Source organism: Herpailurus yagouaroundi, unplaced genomic scaffold (genome assembly GCF_014898765.1).
Source record: "Herpailurus yagouaroundi ecotype Mexico unplaced genomic scaffold, PumYag 215, whole genome shotgun sequence".
Lineage (NCBI taxonomy): Eukaryota > Metazoa > Chordata > Mammalia > Carnivora > Felidae > Herpailurus > Herpailurus yagouaroundi.
In genome coordinates this window covers 5889464-5904284 of record NW_024412446.1, presented here as the reverse complement: position 1 = coordinate 5904284, position 14821 = coordinate 5889464, and the positions used below count along the sequence as shown (strand labels likewise).

Here is a 14821-nt window from a genome sequence, read left to right as displayed (position 1 = left end):
AGACGGATGGGGTGAATGGAGGGATGGTGCTGAAGGTTCTTTCAAAGCACCGGGTCTGGCTACAGGGGACATCATCAGAATGTTAATGAGTGGGCTCTTGGTTGATAGGATTAGAGTGATTTCTAGTTTCTTCTTGAAACCTCCATGTATATATTCCAAAACGCCTTCACTAACCTCTCGTTACCGTTTCTGGTTTTTTATCTTTCATTTATTTTTATTATTTTTAATACTTATACATTTATTTATATATTTATATATATTTATTCATTTATTCATTCATTTATAGGCTTCACACCCAGAGCCCAATGTGGGACCTGAACTCACGACCCTGAGGATCAAGACCTGAGCTGAAATCTCAAGAACTGGGTGCCTAACCACCCAGGTGCCCCTTGCAGTTCCTGATTTTAAAAGTAAATGCCCGGGGTGCCGGGGTGGCCCAGTCAGTCAAGCATCTGACTTTGGCTCAGGTCATGATCCCATGGTTTGTGGGTTCGAGCCCCGCGTTGGGCTCTGTGCTGACAGCTCAGAAATGGGAACCTGCTTCGGATTCTATGTCTCCCTCTCTCTCTGCCCCTCCCCAGCTTGTGCTCTTTCAAAAATGAATAAATGTAAAAAAAAGAAAAAAAAAAGGTGAACACCCAACAACAACTGTTTGAATGTCAAAACGTTTCAGCCTCCCATGCTCAGTGCTGGGGGAATGGACAGTCATGCACCAAAGGCTGGGCGGGGGGGGCGGGTGAGCACTTTCTGGAGTGGAAGCAGACAATGCCCATCAGACCACCGCATTCGTACACTCTCGCCCAGCACAGGTACTCACAGAAGTTCACCAACATACGGAAACAAAGATGTTCATTACAGCAAAGTGCCCAGCAAAAGAGGGCGGGCTGAATATACTGGGGGCAACCAGGGATCCGTCAGAGCCCAGCCCGCTTTCAGTGAAGTCATGGTGGCAGCTTGAAATCAGCTCGGGGGAGAGTATTTGCACCACAGGAATTGACCATTGCACAAACAAGGGCTTCCTTGCCCACCACCCAGGAATCAAAGGTTCAATGTTTACAAGCACACCACTGGGTTCAACTATGTGCCAGGAATGTGGGGTGAGCGTTAAAGATTGCGCTCAAGTGGAGAAAGCAGGTGCGAACCAGTGGGACCTGTTTTTTTTTTTTTTTTAATATTTATTTATTTAGAGAGAGGGCACAGGCGGGAGAGGAGCAGAGAGGGAGACACAGAAACCGAAGCAGGCTCCAGGCTCTGAGCTGTCGGCACAGAGCCCCGACGCGGGGCTCGAACCCACGAACCGTGAGATCATGACCTGAGCCGAAGTCAGAGGATTAACTGACTGAGCCACCCAGGCGCCCTGGACCTGTGCTATCTTTACAAAGGAATGGATACTTGAAAAACCTGAGTGTATACAAATTTCTTTATTTTAACAGAAGGCGTGATAAGCATCTGTTTACAGTATATCCACCTTCGGGGAGAAGCACCCAGGAGGGGTAGGAGGAGACTAGCTTTCATCTTGTACCTTTCTGGAACACCTGATATTCTCTGTCCTTAGGCATCATTTTGTTTCTTTTGTTTTTTAATGTCAATGGGGTTACGTGGTGGGGAAATCAGACCCCGTTTTGCTTTTCCCCGTTGTACCTCTCCACATTAAGACCGCCACACAAATAACAGGGCCCTGGGGCGAGGTTACCTGGTGATGATGGCCAGATGGGGTGGGTTCATGCAGGCCCCCATGAAGAGCACCACGTTCTCATGCCGCGTCTGCCGGTAGTTCATCACCTCTTTCTTGAACAGCTTCAGGTGGTCCTGGTTGTGGCCATCCATCTCCAGCAGGCGGATGGCCACCTCGCCGTGCCAGCGGCCTCGGTGCACGCGGCCCCAGCGGCCCTGCCCGATGGGCTCGCCCAGCTCCACCTGCTCAAAGGGGATGTCCCACTCCTGCAGGTACACGCTAGTCTGGCTGGCCTTGCGAGAGATGGGGCCCCGCCAGGGCCGGCGGGAGCTCGGCAAGTCGTCCACCTCGTCCTCGTCGTCCTCGGCCTCTGACTTGCCGGCCTCTGTCTCCTCGGCCTGGAAGGAAGGGGAAGGGATAGGGAGGGCCAGCAGAGCTGGGCTCGGCCAACTCGCCCTGCCCAGAGCCCCAACCAGGTAAGGGAAGAAAGAGGCAGGGGCTCTAGCCGCAGCTCTGCTCCGGCTTGCTGTGGCCAGGGGGCAGGTCACTTGGCACCATAGGGCCTCAGTGTCCTCATCCACAAGCTGTGGCGCCTGGCCCAGGTGGGCCCCGAGGCCCTTCTGGTGAATCTCCAAGATCGACCGATGAACGGCATCTAACCGCTAGGAAAGCAAATCAGCGTCCGCTGGCATAGACGAGTCCACCCCCATTTATCCTTTCTGGGCATTTCTTTGTTTAAACAGAGTTTCTGACTGTCCTCCGGGCAGGAATAAATCGGTCTGAACCCCAGTGCGTTGCTGGGAGCCCGGCTCGGTTGACACTTTGGTTCAAGGATGTAGACGGTGGTTTCTTGGCCCTGGCTCCAATCAGAATCACTTGGGGGGCTTTGACATCGTGGAGATGCCTGGCCCCAAGCCAGATTCATTTGAACTAGAGTCTCCCAGGCTGGGCCCCCGGCCTCCGGGCTAGGGGTGGGAATCATGGGGATGAAGGGCTTACTTTAACCTCAAAAACAAAACAAAACAAAGAAGGTCTGTGCTCCTCATCACTCTTTTAGGCTGTGCACCTGCTGCAGCGGGCTCCTGACGGGGCCCTTCCCAGGGTCCAGCACCCACGCACTCCCCACACCCCTAGGTGTGCAGAGACGAGGAGGAGGGGAGAGAGAAGGGACCATCTCCGGGCTGTGCGTCACCCGCACTCACCTCCCCTTCATGATCCTCCAACACGTCTGCTTTTGGCTGGTTGTCGAGCCTGAGAGTAAAACACGGTTTGTCAAGGAGACCCTGGCGGCGAGTCAGTCTGCTCTCAACTGGGCAGGGCCCCATCGTGAGGTCCGAGGAAGGGCCACCAGGCCTGCATCCTTACTGTGACCCACTTGGCTGTGGGAAAGGCAGCCTGGAGGTCGTGGAAGCAGACAGGAGGCCAAAGACCAAACCCCATCTCCCTTCTTCGGCCTCAGCCTTCTTTAGACTAACCTGAGGGTGGTGGGGGACAAGGGGTGGGCAGGAACCACTGACACCCTTTCAAACCTGGTGCCCAGTCAGGGGTTCTGAGCACAACGCGGGACTTGAAATCATACTTGAGAACCGGCTCTGTCACCTCCCGTGGGACTTCGTGCAATTTTTTTTTTTTGAAAGATTATTTCTTTTGAGGGTGAGAGAGAGAAAACGAGTGGGAGAGGGGCAGAGGGCGAGGGAGAATCCCAAGCAGGACCCTCACTGTCACAGACTGTGAGATCATGACCTGAGCTGAAATCAAGAGTCAGATGCTTAACCGACTGAGCCACTCAGATACCCCTCTTCTTCTTTTTTTTTTTTTTAATGTTTATTTATTTTGAGAGACGGAACATGCACATGAGTAGGAGAGTAGGAGAGGGGCAGAGAGAAAGGGAGAGAGAGAATCCCCGGCAGGTCCCTCACTGTCAGCGAGGAGCCCAACGGGGGGCTCGATCCCACGAACAGAGAGATCATGGCCTGAACCCAAATCAAGACTCAGATGCTCAATTGCCAGAGCCACCCAGGCACCCCTAATGTCTTAACCCCTCCGTGGGGGCTTTCTCCTCTGTACAAGGATGACAACTACTTTAATACCTACCTCCACCAGGCTGAGCAGAGGGCTCAGCAGAGCCGGACATGGAGAAAGGGCTCCATAAACAGGAGCTATTTTTAGTAGGCACCTCTAACTCTGAGTGGCCGCTGCCCACCTGTCTTGGGTCACAAGACTGCTCCAGGTTCACATATGTCCCTACCCAATGTTGACTACACCAACAGGAGACAGACAAAACCCTCTGGCCAAGGTCGGTGGTCCGGGGAGTGGGTGAGCCCAAGGAGTGCCCCCCGCTGGCTGGCCCAGAGCAGGAGCTCAGAGACTTAAAGGTGGAGTGGGAGGTGGTCAGGGATGTGGGTCCCGCTTTACCAAGTCCCCATGGGAAAGAAAGCGAACGCAGTGGGGGGATGCCTACCGGGTACTGTCTGCTGCCTCAGGGGACGGGGCCGCCTGTGGAAATGCGGAAATGTCTGCGGGAAACAAAAAGCAAACACAAAGCATGAGACCCCCTCCCTGCTGCCTCACGGACGTGGTGCTTACCAAGTGCACGCAGCAGAACGGTGCCTCCCCGAGCAGCCAGCAGCCACTCCCAGCGCTGCACCTGTGAGCTCCAGGCCACTTCTCCTAAACCGGAACATGGACACAACCTCCACGGCACGTGGTTTTGCTCCCACAGCTCTGTGCAGGTATGCGATTGGGATTCCCCAGTTAACCCCAATTCCTTGTGGCCAAATGACCCCATATAAGCAAGTGGTAAAAGCAAACTGCGTATTATTTACATGCGGGTCAGACTCTCCATCTTGGCTCAAAGGCAGTAGCTGGTACAACAATCCTCTGAAGGCAGTAAGACTCCTTCAGGGAGGCCAGCAGAGGCCCAGGGCAGGGCTTGCAGATGGCTCATCAGTGACACCTGGTGTCTGGTTCAGCTGCTGGAAATTTCTGGCAGGAGCCAGAGGCCCTGCCCCCCTTGACTTCCGGGTTTGGGCTGAGGGTGAAGCAGCTCTCAGGGGAGAGGAAGAAACGCACAGTCCACACCTCCTGGAACCCAAAGGTTGGGTAGGTGGGGCTGACCCTGAGCCTGGGGCTTTCCCAGTTTTAGCACTGAAAGTCCCACATCCGGGGAACACCAGACAGACGGTCACCCCAGTGTGGAACCCCAAAACCGTGGCTACTTCTGTGACCCTTCACTCCCTCCTCTTTTGTCAACAAAAGAAGAAAGACGGTAGGTGGCTGTGGCTGAGCTGTCAGCACCCTCTCCCTGCCTTCCAGGACAAAGAGCCCCCCAACTCAGCCATCAACGCCTCCCCCCACTTCAAGCTTTCTCTAAAGCTTTATCCAAGGCTACCTCTGAGGTCATCTGAATCGCCACATTCTGGGAGCTCACAGACCTGGAGAATCTGATAGAGGCTGTGAGCCTTCCTACCAGGGAAACGCACACATGCACCATTCCTGGGGAATCTGGGTCCTGGAAGCCTCGGCCAAGGCCCCCCCCCCGCAAGATACCACTACCCTGTGTCCACAGACTACCCAGGGCAGCCTGACCTTCCCACCCCTACAACACAGCTCAAATATTTCCACAGAAGATAATACGTGCATAGGGGATGTCTCCACACCGCACCCCAAGTGGGAGGGAACAGCGTCTCTGAGGCCTCATGCTTTTCCTTAAACATTTAGAGTGTATTTTGCATTCTACTCCAAAATGTGTCCATGTTTGTTTTTAACAGGTATATAGTCCCTCTCCTTCCCCAACATATCTTCAAGGCAAGATGGATCCTTCTGGAAAAAGAGCCATGTTTTCCCAATGCTTTTGAGTACTCCCCTGCACACTGGGCCTTGAGCTGGTAACCAGGGAGGCTCTTAGAGGGGAGCCACAACAAAAATGGGTGTGAAACCACAGAGGCAGCTTGGAGAGCCTCCTGGGGCCAGTCCCAGGGCCCTGACCCCTGCCAGCCTGCTCACGCCCAGGCAAAGCCACACTAATAGTTCTGTAAGAACTTCACAAACGCTCCAAATCACTCCCCTAATGGAGCTGGGCTGGCAAACAGAAAAGCCTGGACTCACCAAAAGACCATGATGCCAAGACAGGCCTGTTTAACCTATGAGAAAAACAACTAGCTACAGTCTTTGTCTAAACACAGAGAGACTTCATATGGCTAAATTAAGAATTAAAGTTGCAGATTACTTATATGAATGCTCGTCACCCTCAACTGGAGAAATAAGTACTAACCACAAAAACTCCTTGGGGGCATGAATATGGCCAAATGCGAAGGTTGGCACATAGTAGGTGTACAAAACAGTTTCTGTTGGAAGGGAATCAATCAGAAGAGATTGAAAGTTGTCGCCTTGAGAATTTCTAAAATAAAGCTGCATTCTACTTGATCGCCAGCAGATGGCGCCACGCAGCAACACTCAGGCAGGTGAAGCCCCAGCAAGTGAAGGCTGCACTTTCCCCAAATTGGCTTCCCTTTCAGTAAGTAGTTTCCTCTTCACGGGGTAGGAGAAGATATTGTGACAGGTGCCCATAAGGCATCAGCAAGAAGGTCTGTCCCTCCCTTCTGCAAACTGGATTTCCGCCACCTGTCAGTTGTGTGACCCTGGATAAGCTGCCTATAGTCTTTGTGCAACAGGCTGGACAGGATGGAGGCCAAGGTCCCTCCAGGCAAGTCACTGCCCCTGTGAAGGGCCCACCTCAAGCCTACCCACCCCGCTCCCTTTTCCCAGCTGTGATACACAGTCAGCTCTCAAAATAGGTGCATGTGAGGCTCAGGCACCATGGAGGTACCCGGGGGAAGGTATGCCCAGGTGGGCTGAACACAGGGGCCACAGCAAGGGCCAGTTAGTGGAACCATGCAAAGGACTCACCTGGAAAGATAAACTGTTGTCTATGATGAATGAAGTAGGCAGCTTTAAACAGAAGAGGAGGTGAGTCACACACACAGAACAGCAAATGCAGCGAAGGAGGAGGGGGGCCAGGCACGGGCTGCTTACGGGGTGGGGTGGGGCAGAACAGGGTGATCCATGCAGGAAGGAGAAAAAGAACTGAAAGGAAATGGGTGCTGGCAGGAGACCCCAGGAAGGGGCTTTCCCGGGAGGACTGGGGTTGGGAGCTCGTGGCCCCACTGCCGCAGAGACCTGGCTGACGGCATTCACCTCCCAGGCTCACTTCTCTGTGAAACGTGCGGGGGCCCAGAAGGGTGGAATACTGAAAAGGGAATTGTGCCGAGTGCAGAGGAATGGTCTCCACCCCCTTGGCCCCACATCCACCTCCAGAGGTGATGAGGCTTTAGCAAACTTTCTCACTATCCAAAACAGAACAAAAACCCACCTGTCTTCAGGGTCCCCGTGAAGGGGACGCGCTGGGGGTCTGGACTCTGACACAGCTGTCGTGTTGTAAAACAGGGGTACCGGGCAGCCTTTCCCCATAAACTGATTCGCTCCCCCACTGTGAAAGCTGAGCGGCTCTCACTGACCTCACAAAACGGGCTTTTTCTGTGGCTATTGTTTTTCCAACAGGCCCTTCCTTTTAGAAAAACCCAAACTAGGCGTTTAGCAAAAGACCCAGTTTCAGAGCACAATGACGGAGCAGAATGGGAGAGGAGGTCATTCCAATGGGCCATCGCTCCACTCCTGGGGAGGGCGGGGTGGAGAGGGGTGTGCGCAGGATGATGCAGGACAGAGCCAGCCAGCCAGGTGTGTGTTAAGGCGAAGGCACAGGCAAAAGAGAAGATTCTTAGAAAATCTCGGTCTCCCAGCACCCCTAGAAGAAACCCCTGGTGAAACGGGCCCAGAGAGGCTGTCCGGCCTCCTGCAGGCTGCGTGAGGGTCCCCTGGCACAGGAAAAGCTGTGCTTCTGTCCCCCCGGGCCTGGAGCCCCAAGGGCCAGGCCTGACCTGACCAGGCCCAGAGCAAACTGGAGTGTCCCAGTGGCTGCTCCCTCCTCTGGGCCTCTGCCATCCGAAATACACGGAGGGCCAAGGCCAACTGCAAGGAGCTGCCAAGGGTGGCCGAGGCCTAGGCTCATCCTGAAACAGGCGAGTGGGCCCCACTCTGCTTCTTGGAGATATGGGACACCCCAGGCCTGGCCGAGAGGAGGGAGACCCCGGCCCAACAGAGCCCGGGGCGGTGGCAGAGTCAGAGGTCAGCTCTAGCATGCACCTCCCCTGAGACTCAGTGTCCTCATCTGCACAGTGAGCATAACCTAACCCCAACTTCACAGGGTCTCTTACTTTACGGAAAAGGGAACAAAAGCTTCTCGTTAAGTAGCTTATTCAGATCACGGAGCAGGTAAGCAGCAGAGTCTGGGGCCTTCTGGGCCTGCCTCAGCTCCCTGGGCTGCCTGCTATGCTTCCTGGGAGCTCAGCAGCCCTGAGTGAACAGTGCCCACGAGAGGCCACCCCACACACGGGATGGCAGCGTGGGTTTGTGTCAAGACCCCAGGCCTTGTGCCAGACAGACTGCGCTTTGATCCTGGCTCTCTCTCTCTCACGTGGGCAAGCCACTTCCTCTGAGCCTCAGTGTCCCCATCTGTAACACGGGTACGAAAGCAACACATACATCAGAGCGCTCATCAGGTTTAAATACCGGAACGCACTTGAGTTTGGCACAGTGTCTGGCTCCCAGCAAATGCTCTTAGTGGCAGCAGCGTTTGACCTTGAGCCTGCTAGGGCGTGCCGAGAAGGGGTATCCCATGCCATCGTGAACGCACGCACGCCAAGACCTGAGGGTGTGGTACCTGGGAAGTTGAACCTGCTGTCCCGCTGGCCGGGAGACGGGTTGGGGGGTGTCGTGGCACTGGATGGATTGGACGATGTCGGGAAGGGTGCCGGCGAGGAGGGCGTGGAGGACGTGGTGGAGGACGGGTTGCTGCTGGAGTCCAGGTGGTTCATGGCTGGAGGGTGCTCCTGCAGGACCAGAGACGCCAGAAGTGGGCAGGGACTGTCACTGCCCTACCCAGCCTGCTTCCCATCCCCCACGCTGGGGCCTTCCCCTCCCTGCCTAAAAACGAGGAGGTGCGCTCGGGGCACCCTGACGTTTTTACCTAACATTTGAGGGGATGATGGCACAGAGAGTCCCTCACCTCTAGGGACTAGGCGACCCCTGCTCATGCTTCTTCAGCTCAAACATACTTTCGTCCCAGGAGCCTTTCCTGAGCCCAGCGAGGACCACACTCCTCCTCACGCTCCCATAAAAGTTAGCACTTTTCATCAGGGCACTTGAACTACAGTTTGTCAAGGGAAGACATTTTGGATGGTTTTCTGCAGAATGTCCCGTGTGCCCTGTGAAGGCAGGGACCCTATTCATCATACCCCCCAGTGCCTGGCTCTGAGCCAAGCACATAGCAGGGTTTTTAAAATGAATTAAAGTCAGCCTCCGGTAAGTGTTTATTTAGTGTGTGGTGCACAGTGGTGTCTGATAAATGCTCCCCTCACTCTTCTGCAGACCTACTGGCTAGGACTGCCCAGTGGTTTGGGCCCTAGCAAGGTCAAAGGACCAGCTGAGAGAGGGCTATGGGGGAGTCAGCATTAGGTGGGACCCTGGCCCCGACCCCTTTCCCAGACCCAAACTCCAATCCCTTGGTGGACAGGGTTGGAATTCCTTGGTCACAAACATTGGGGCCGGGGTCACCCGGCTGGCTCAGTCAGGACAACATGTGACTCTTGATCTCAAAGTTCTAAGTTCAAGCCTCATGTTGGAGGTAGAGATTACTTAAAAATAAATCTTAAAAAAAAAAAAAAAAAAGAAAAAAAAAAGTTGGGGCCAAGTTAGGTTAAATGCTCGGTTCATCAGGTTTTTCTTCCGCAGGCCCAAAGCGTCTGGGGTGCCCAGAGCACTCCAGAAGCTTCCAAAGCTATGCAGTGGGCCTCACAGTCCAGGGACAGCCGCCACCACTTGGTGCCATACGCAGGATGGGGAGGGAGCTGGGTCCACCGAGGTCCCATCCTATTCCTCAGGGCCAGGCCAGCCAGGGCAGGGGGAAGGACTACGAGGCAGACTGAAGCCCAGCTCCCCCACTCAGCACCTGTGTGACTTCGTTCGAATCCCCCCACCTTTCCGAGCCACAGCGGTTCTCCATAAAATGGGGTATCAGCTGCTGCTTCACACGGTTTTTCACGTGTTCAGTGTTTGATATGAAGTTTTCCTCATGCCCACCGTATGCCAGGCCCAGTGCAGGCATCAGGGAGCGGACAGGAGCCAGATGATGGCCCTGCCCTCCAGAGCACCCCTCCGCTGGGGAGACAGGCCGTCAGCCAGGGGTCCCTCAGCCCGCACTCGGGCAAGCCCTCCCTGAGGGTTGAGTGCTGTAAACGCCAAGGAGGGGGTCTCAGGCAGAGGGAACGGTGGGCACTGAAGCCCCTCGGTGGGAATGGGCCGAGCCGGGGTGAGCCAGGGCGGCTGGAGAAGAGGGTGGAAAGACAGGCTGGCCCCTGAGAGATACACAGGCCAAACGCATGGCCCTCAGCACAGCGCCTCGGCACTCAGTAACAGCTCGTGTTATGGCCACAAACAGGGAAGGATGAGAGGCGGTCAGTGCCCTTGGTGACGTAAGAGAAGGCACCACCCAGAACTCTATGGGGCCGGGGCCAAGCAGGTGCGTGCAGGAGGGCTTCATGCAGGAGGAGGGGCCCTGAGTGGGTTCCAGAGGAACTGACAGGGGGAGAGCGAGGGGGTACGGGGACACGGTGCAAATAGGGGTGCACCTGGTATTGTCGGAGAGCGGAGGGCAGACAAGAAAACAATGCTGGCAGGGTGGGAGTGGCATCCCTCCCGAGGAAATGCGCCTTATCTGTGACAGGCTGGACAACGCACGCTGCTCCTGACAAACGAGTTCATTGTCCTGTTACCCTCACAACACCCTGTGAACGAAGCATTATCATCCCCGCTTTACAAACTAGGAAACTGAGGCTCAGAGAGGTACGGGAATTTGCCCAAGGTCACAGAAGCAAGGAAGGGGACTCATCGGGACTGGAGCTCAGGTCTGTGGTCCTTCACCCCCACACCCCTATTCCTAGAGGGAATGTCTAGGGCAGGAAAACGCAATGACAGGTGGAGGGAGGCAGGAGACAAGGACAGGCAAATAAGAGAGGTCACCCCTGAGGCAGTGGCCTCCCTTGTTGGACAAGGAGATGTGGCCATGGTCCCTCCAGAACACCCCCCCGCGACCACCACCGTCCCAAGCTGCATCATCAACCACGCTACCTGCTTCTCTTCTTTCCGTCCAAACCTCTACCTAGGCCGGCCCAAGCCACAGAAGGCAACCGTGGCCCTGGAGAAGCCAGTCGTGTGACCCTCAGTCACATGAAGCAAGGCTTAGCCTAGCATGCTAAGCCCTGGTATGGGGCTGGGACACAACACACTTGAAAACCCACAGCCACACCCACAGCAGCCTGCGGGGGAGGCCACCGGCTGCACGGTCACCAGGGGGCTGCCGTCAGAAGCCATCATTAGCGCGGGCATCTTGCCGACACCACACACATCTGTGCCTGGACCGTGACAGGTCTGTTAGACTCTCGACAGTCTGTGTGGCTGCAGAGGGCACCTGTCTGTATTAGCAGAGAAGCCCCAGCCCAGGCTCTGAAAAACACAATCCACCTTCACATATTACTTTTGAAGGTATGTTCGCTGTACCCTGACTAAGGCCAGGCTTTGGGGCTGGGCGGCCACGGAGACTTCTGCTCTGGGCCTGCCCCTTGCTCACGGGGGGGCCCTGTGCTCAGTTTCGTCATCTGAAATGGAGGGAAAATCAGTATGTGATTTTTAGAACCACTGTGAGGACCAAAAGAAATACCAGTGGAAAAAGTTCCCAACTCATAGTAAGTGCTCAGGAAATGTTAGGTCAAAATAGAGGAAGCAGGTCGTGGGCACATAACTACGATCTGGACATAAACGTCAAGTCTGGGACACGGTGAAAGATAGGATCCCTGAAGGCCACCCTCTGGTCCTGGACCCCAGATTTCACGCCCCCCTCCCGGCCGGATCTCTGCATTACAGGGAGGAGTCCAGGGCGAGAGGGGGGTTCTCCTGCCGCCCAGCGTACCTTCTTTGTCAGTGCTTTGGGGAGGGTTCCGAAATGGGGCTCAGCTGCTCTGTCCACCGGGTTGTTGATGTCCGAGGGGACAGATTCTGTCCTCCGAAGCCTAGGTTCTATTTAAAAAGAAAAGGGGGAACCATTAATAGAGAACAGACCAGGCTACAGAGGAGATTCCCCCCCAAATCCAGAAAGCGGAGAAGGGCAGAACACTCACGTGGAAGGAAGGATATTCTACAGGCAGGGGCTTCTTTTGTACACTTGTTGTGACACTTCAATCTGGTAAAGAAGGCAGGGTCAGTGCACGGAGGGTCACTCGGGGCTCCCAGGGCACCCACGGGGCCCTGAGCCTTGCCGGGCAGCTCTGCGCAACACCCACTCGTGACCGCCTCGATCGCCACAAATTCCTCAGCAAACATCAGCTCAAAAGTTTGGAACGTCCCACGTGGACAGTGTTAGCACGACCACGTTCCCACCGTTGTCTGCCTAATCTTCACAGCAGACAGTTTAAATCACACCCATTTAAACGTTGTGGGTCCCACGTCTATCCCTCTCCTCTAAAGAAAGGGAGACCCTCCACCCACATTCAGAAAGCTGAAGACAAATCTGAACTTACAAAACAAGAGAGAATCATAAGGAGGAGAATGTCTGCATTACCCAAGGATCCCAGAGATGCAAGGAGCGGTCCCTCCCGTTGCAGTCCAGCATGGGCCTCATGGTCAGACGGCCAGCATGGGCCAGAGTGCAAAGACCTCGACCCTCAGTTTGGTCTTGCCTGCCCTACCACATCTCGGGGTTCTCAACGACTCAACGGGTTAACAGTTAGGGCCCTACCAACCTCACTCTACAATCGTTGGAGAGCGCGGGGCTGAGAGGGCACTCTGTGCTCTCCGCATGAAAAGCATTACTTAAAAGGGAGCAGGAGGTCCCCAATTTAAAACCAGGAGCCACAGGAGACCTAGGCTGGGGGAAAGCTCTGGCGTCCTCTTGGTGGTCTGGGAGTCATTGGGAAAACACAATTTATCCAACTGACATGCATGAGACCCGTCACCTCTGGTCTGGCAGGAGCCCAAATGCTTGTACTCCACACACTAGCTCGGAATCTTGGAGCAAGCCCGGTAGACAAAGAGGCCTGGAATCATCTTCCCAGTTGTAAAAATGAGGCCCAGAGAGGGCAAGCATCTTGCCCCAGGTCACAAAGCAATGGAGGGCAGTGATCTGGGAGCAAAGACTCCAGGCCCATCCTCCGTAGGGTGAGGGTAGTTAGACAGTAGAGAACATTCTGCACCCCCCACACTGCTCCCTATCCTTGTCCTCCTGGCCTACCAGAAAGCACAATGGTACGAAACAAGAAAGTGAGATCTGTATACAATCTCCCTTAACTCTCTTCTGTGAATACCACTAGCCATCTCTGTTTTTTCCCACTCCCTGTCCCCTTCTCCCCATCTTGTGTACTAACGCTAAGGCAAATTTTGTGTAAGGCTAAACTTCAGAACTCCTTAGAGTTTCCAGAACGGCCTTCCCCTTCCTCGCCGATGTTGTGCAAGGTAAAAAGGCCTGGAATTCTTTCTTCCTGGGTCTCCCTGGTAAACTTCTGCTCATCCTTCAAAGCCCACGTCAAATTTGCCCTTCTTCTGGGAATGTCTTGCTTGATGCGTCCTTAACCTCCCTAGAAAGGGCTGGTCACACCATGGTGTGCCGAATGGGGTCACAAATAGACGTACAAACTCTCAAAGGAGTTCCCTGGAATCCTGACTTAACCTCAGGCCAACAATCGAGTAGTAGCACTGTTACTAGCGCGTGGGGTTTCCACCCTCTCCCACCGCTCCCACCCTCCGCCCCTCACCTGCAGTGCTTGCATTTCACTCCAAACATCATGCTCTTCTGGCACACGTGGCAGACCTGCGACAGCCAAGACTTGGTGGAGAACCTACAAGCGGTGGACACCGGAAAACGTTCACGCGGCTGGGAGACCAGAGCCCGGACAGAACGGGGCCCCGGGGAGACCGGGAGACCGGGTTCCATCCCGGAGCCACGGGAACCCTCTCCCGGGGAGGGCAGGGACGCCCGGGGTCACTGCTCCCCCTGGGCATTCAGATTTCCCAGCCACAAAGTCCTCATTGCCCGACTCGTAAAGCGTGCACGCCAAGCGATTCCAGTCTTAGGAATTTATCCAACAGATACGCCTGCGGGTGTCAAACGATGTGCAGACGAGGTTACTCCCCGCAGCGTGTTTGCAGCAGTAAAAGGCTACAAATGGGGGCGTTGTGGGTGGCTCGGTTGGTTGGGTGACTGACTCTTGATTTCAGCTCAGATCGTGATCTCAAGGTTCACGGGATCGAGTCCCGCGTCGGGTTCTGCGCGGACAGCGTGGAGCCCGCTTGGGATTCTCTCTCGCACTCCTCTCTGTCCCTCTCCCACTTGCTCTCTCTCTCAAAATAAATAATAAGCAAACTTAAAAAAAAAAAAAAAGACTATAAACAACCTATGGTGTTTAGTGTATCGGCGACTGACTGTGTACAGGCCAGTCCGATCACGCAATGGGACGCCATGAGGCCAGAAAATAAGAAAGCTCTTTTTTGTGCAAATATGGAATGATCTCCAAATTACATTATCAGGGGAAAAAGTATGACATGACCCCATTTATATGAAATTCAAATACAGGGGCGCCTGAGTGGCTCAGTCGGTTGAGCATCCGACTTCGGCTCAGGTCATGATCTCACTGTCCATGAGTTCGAGCCCTGCATCGGGCTCTGGGTTGACAGCTCAGAGCCTGAAGCCTGTTTCGGATTCTGTGTCTCCCCCTCTCTCTGACCCTCCCCCGTTCATACTGTCTCTCTCTCTCTCTCTCTCTGTCTCAAAAAATAAATAAACGTTAAAAAAATTTTTTTTTAAATTCAAATACAGAAAAAGTAACTTATGATGACACATGAACAGTCGCCTCTGGGTGGTAGTGCTATCAAGGGCCAAAGGTCAATTCTGGGGGGGCTGGAATGCTCTGAATCTTCACCTGTGTGGTACACATGGGTGTGTGCATATGTAAAAATTTGTGCACTCAGCGCTATGGAAATGAT

The 14821-nt window shown here is 54.5% G+C and overlaps 1 protein-coding gene across 12 annotated transcripts in view; it reads right to left on the bottom strand.

The window, feature by feature from the left end:
- KSR1 (kinase suppressor of ras 1) overlaps positions 1 to 14821 on the bottom strand; it is a 164412-nt gene that overhangs the window by 20067 nt on the left and 129524 nt on the right. For 10 of the 12 annotated variants that reach the window (XM_040455292.1, XM_040455289.1, XM_040455295.1 and 7 more), the window contains 8 exons: positions 13594 to 13677; positions 11965 to 12026; positions 11757 to 11863; positions 8454 to 8622; positions 6584 to 6625; positions 4137 to 4191; positions 2878 to 2926; positions 1694 to 2073 (listed from right to left, as the gene is read on the bottom strand). In XM_040455292.1, the coding sequence (XP_040311226.1) occupies positions 1694 to 2073; positions 2878 to 2926; positions 4137 to 4191; positions 6584 to 6625; positions 8454 to 8622; positions 11757 to 11863; positions 11965 to 12026; positions 13594 to 13677 (948 nt within the window). The remainder of the gene's footprint in view (positions 1 to 1693; positions 2074 to 2877; positions 2927 to 4136; positions 4192 to 6583; positions 6626 to 8453; positions 8623 to 11756; positions 11864 to 11964; positions 12027 to 13593; positions 13678 to 14821) is intronic. The other 2 variants (XM_040455290.1, XM_040455293.1) reach the window with 1 other exon arrangement.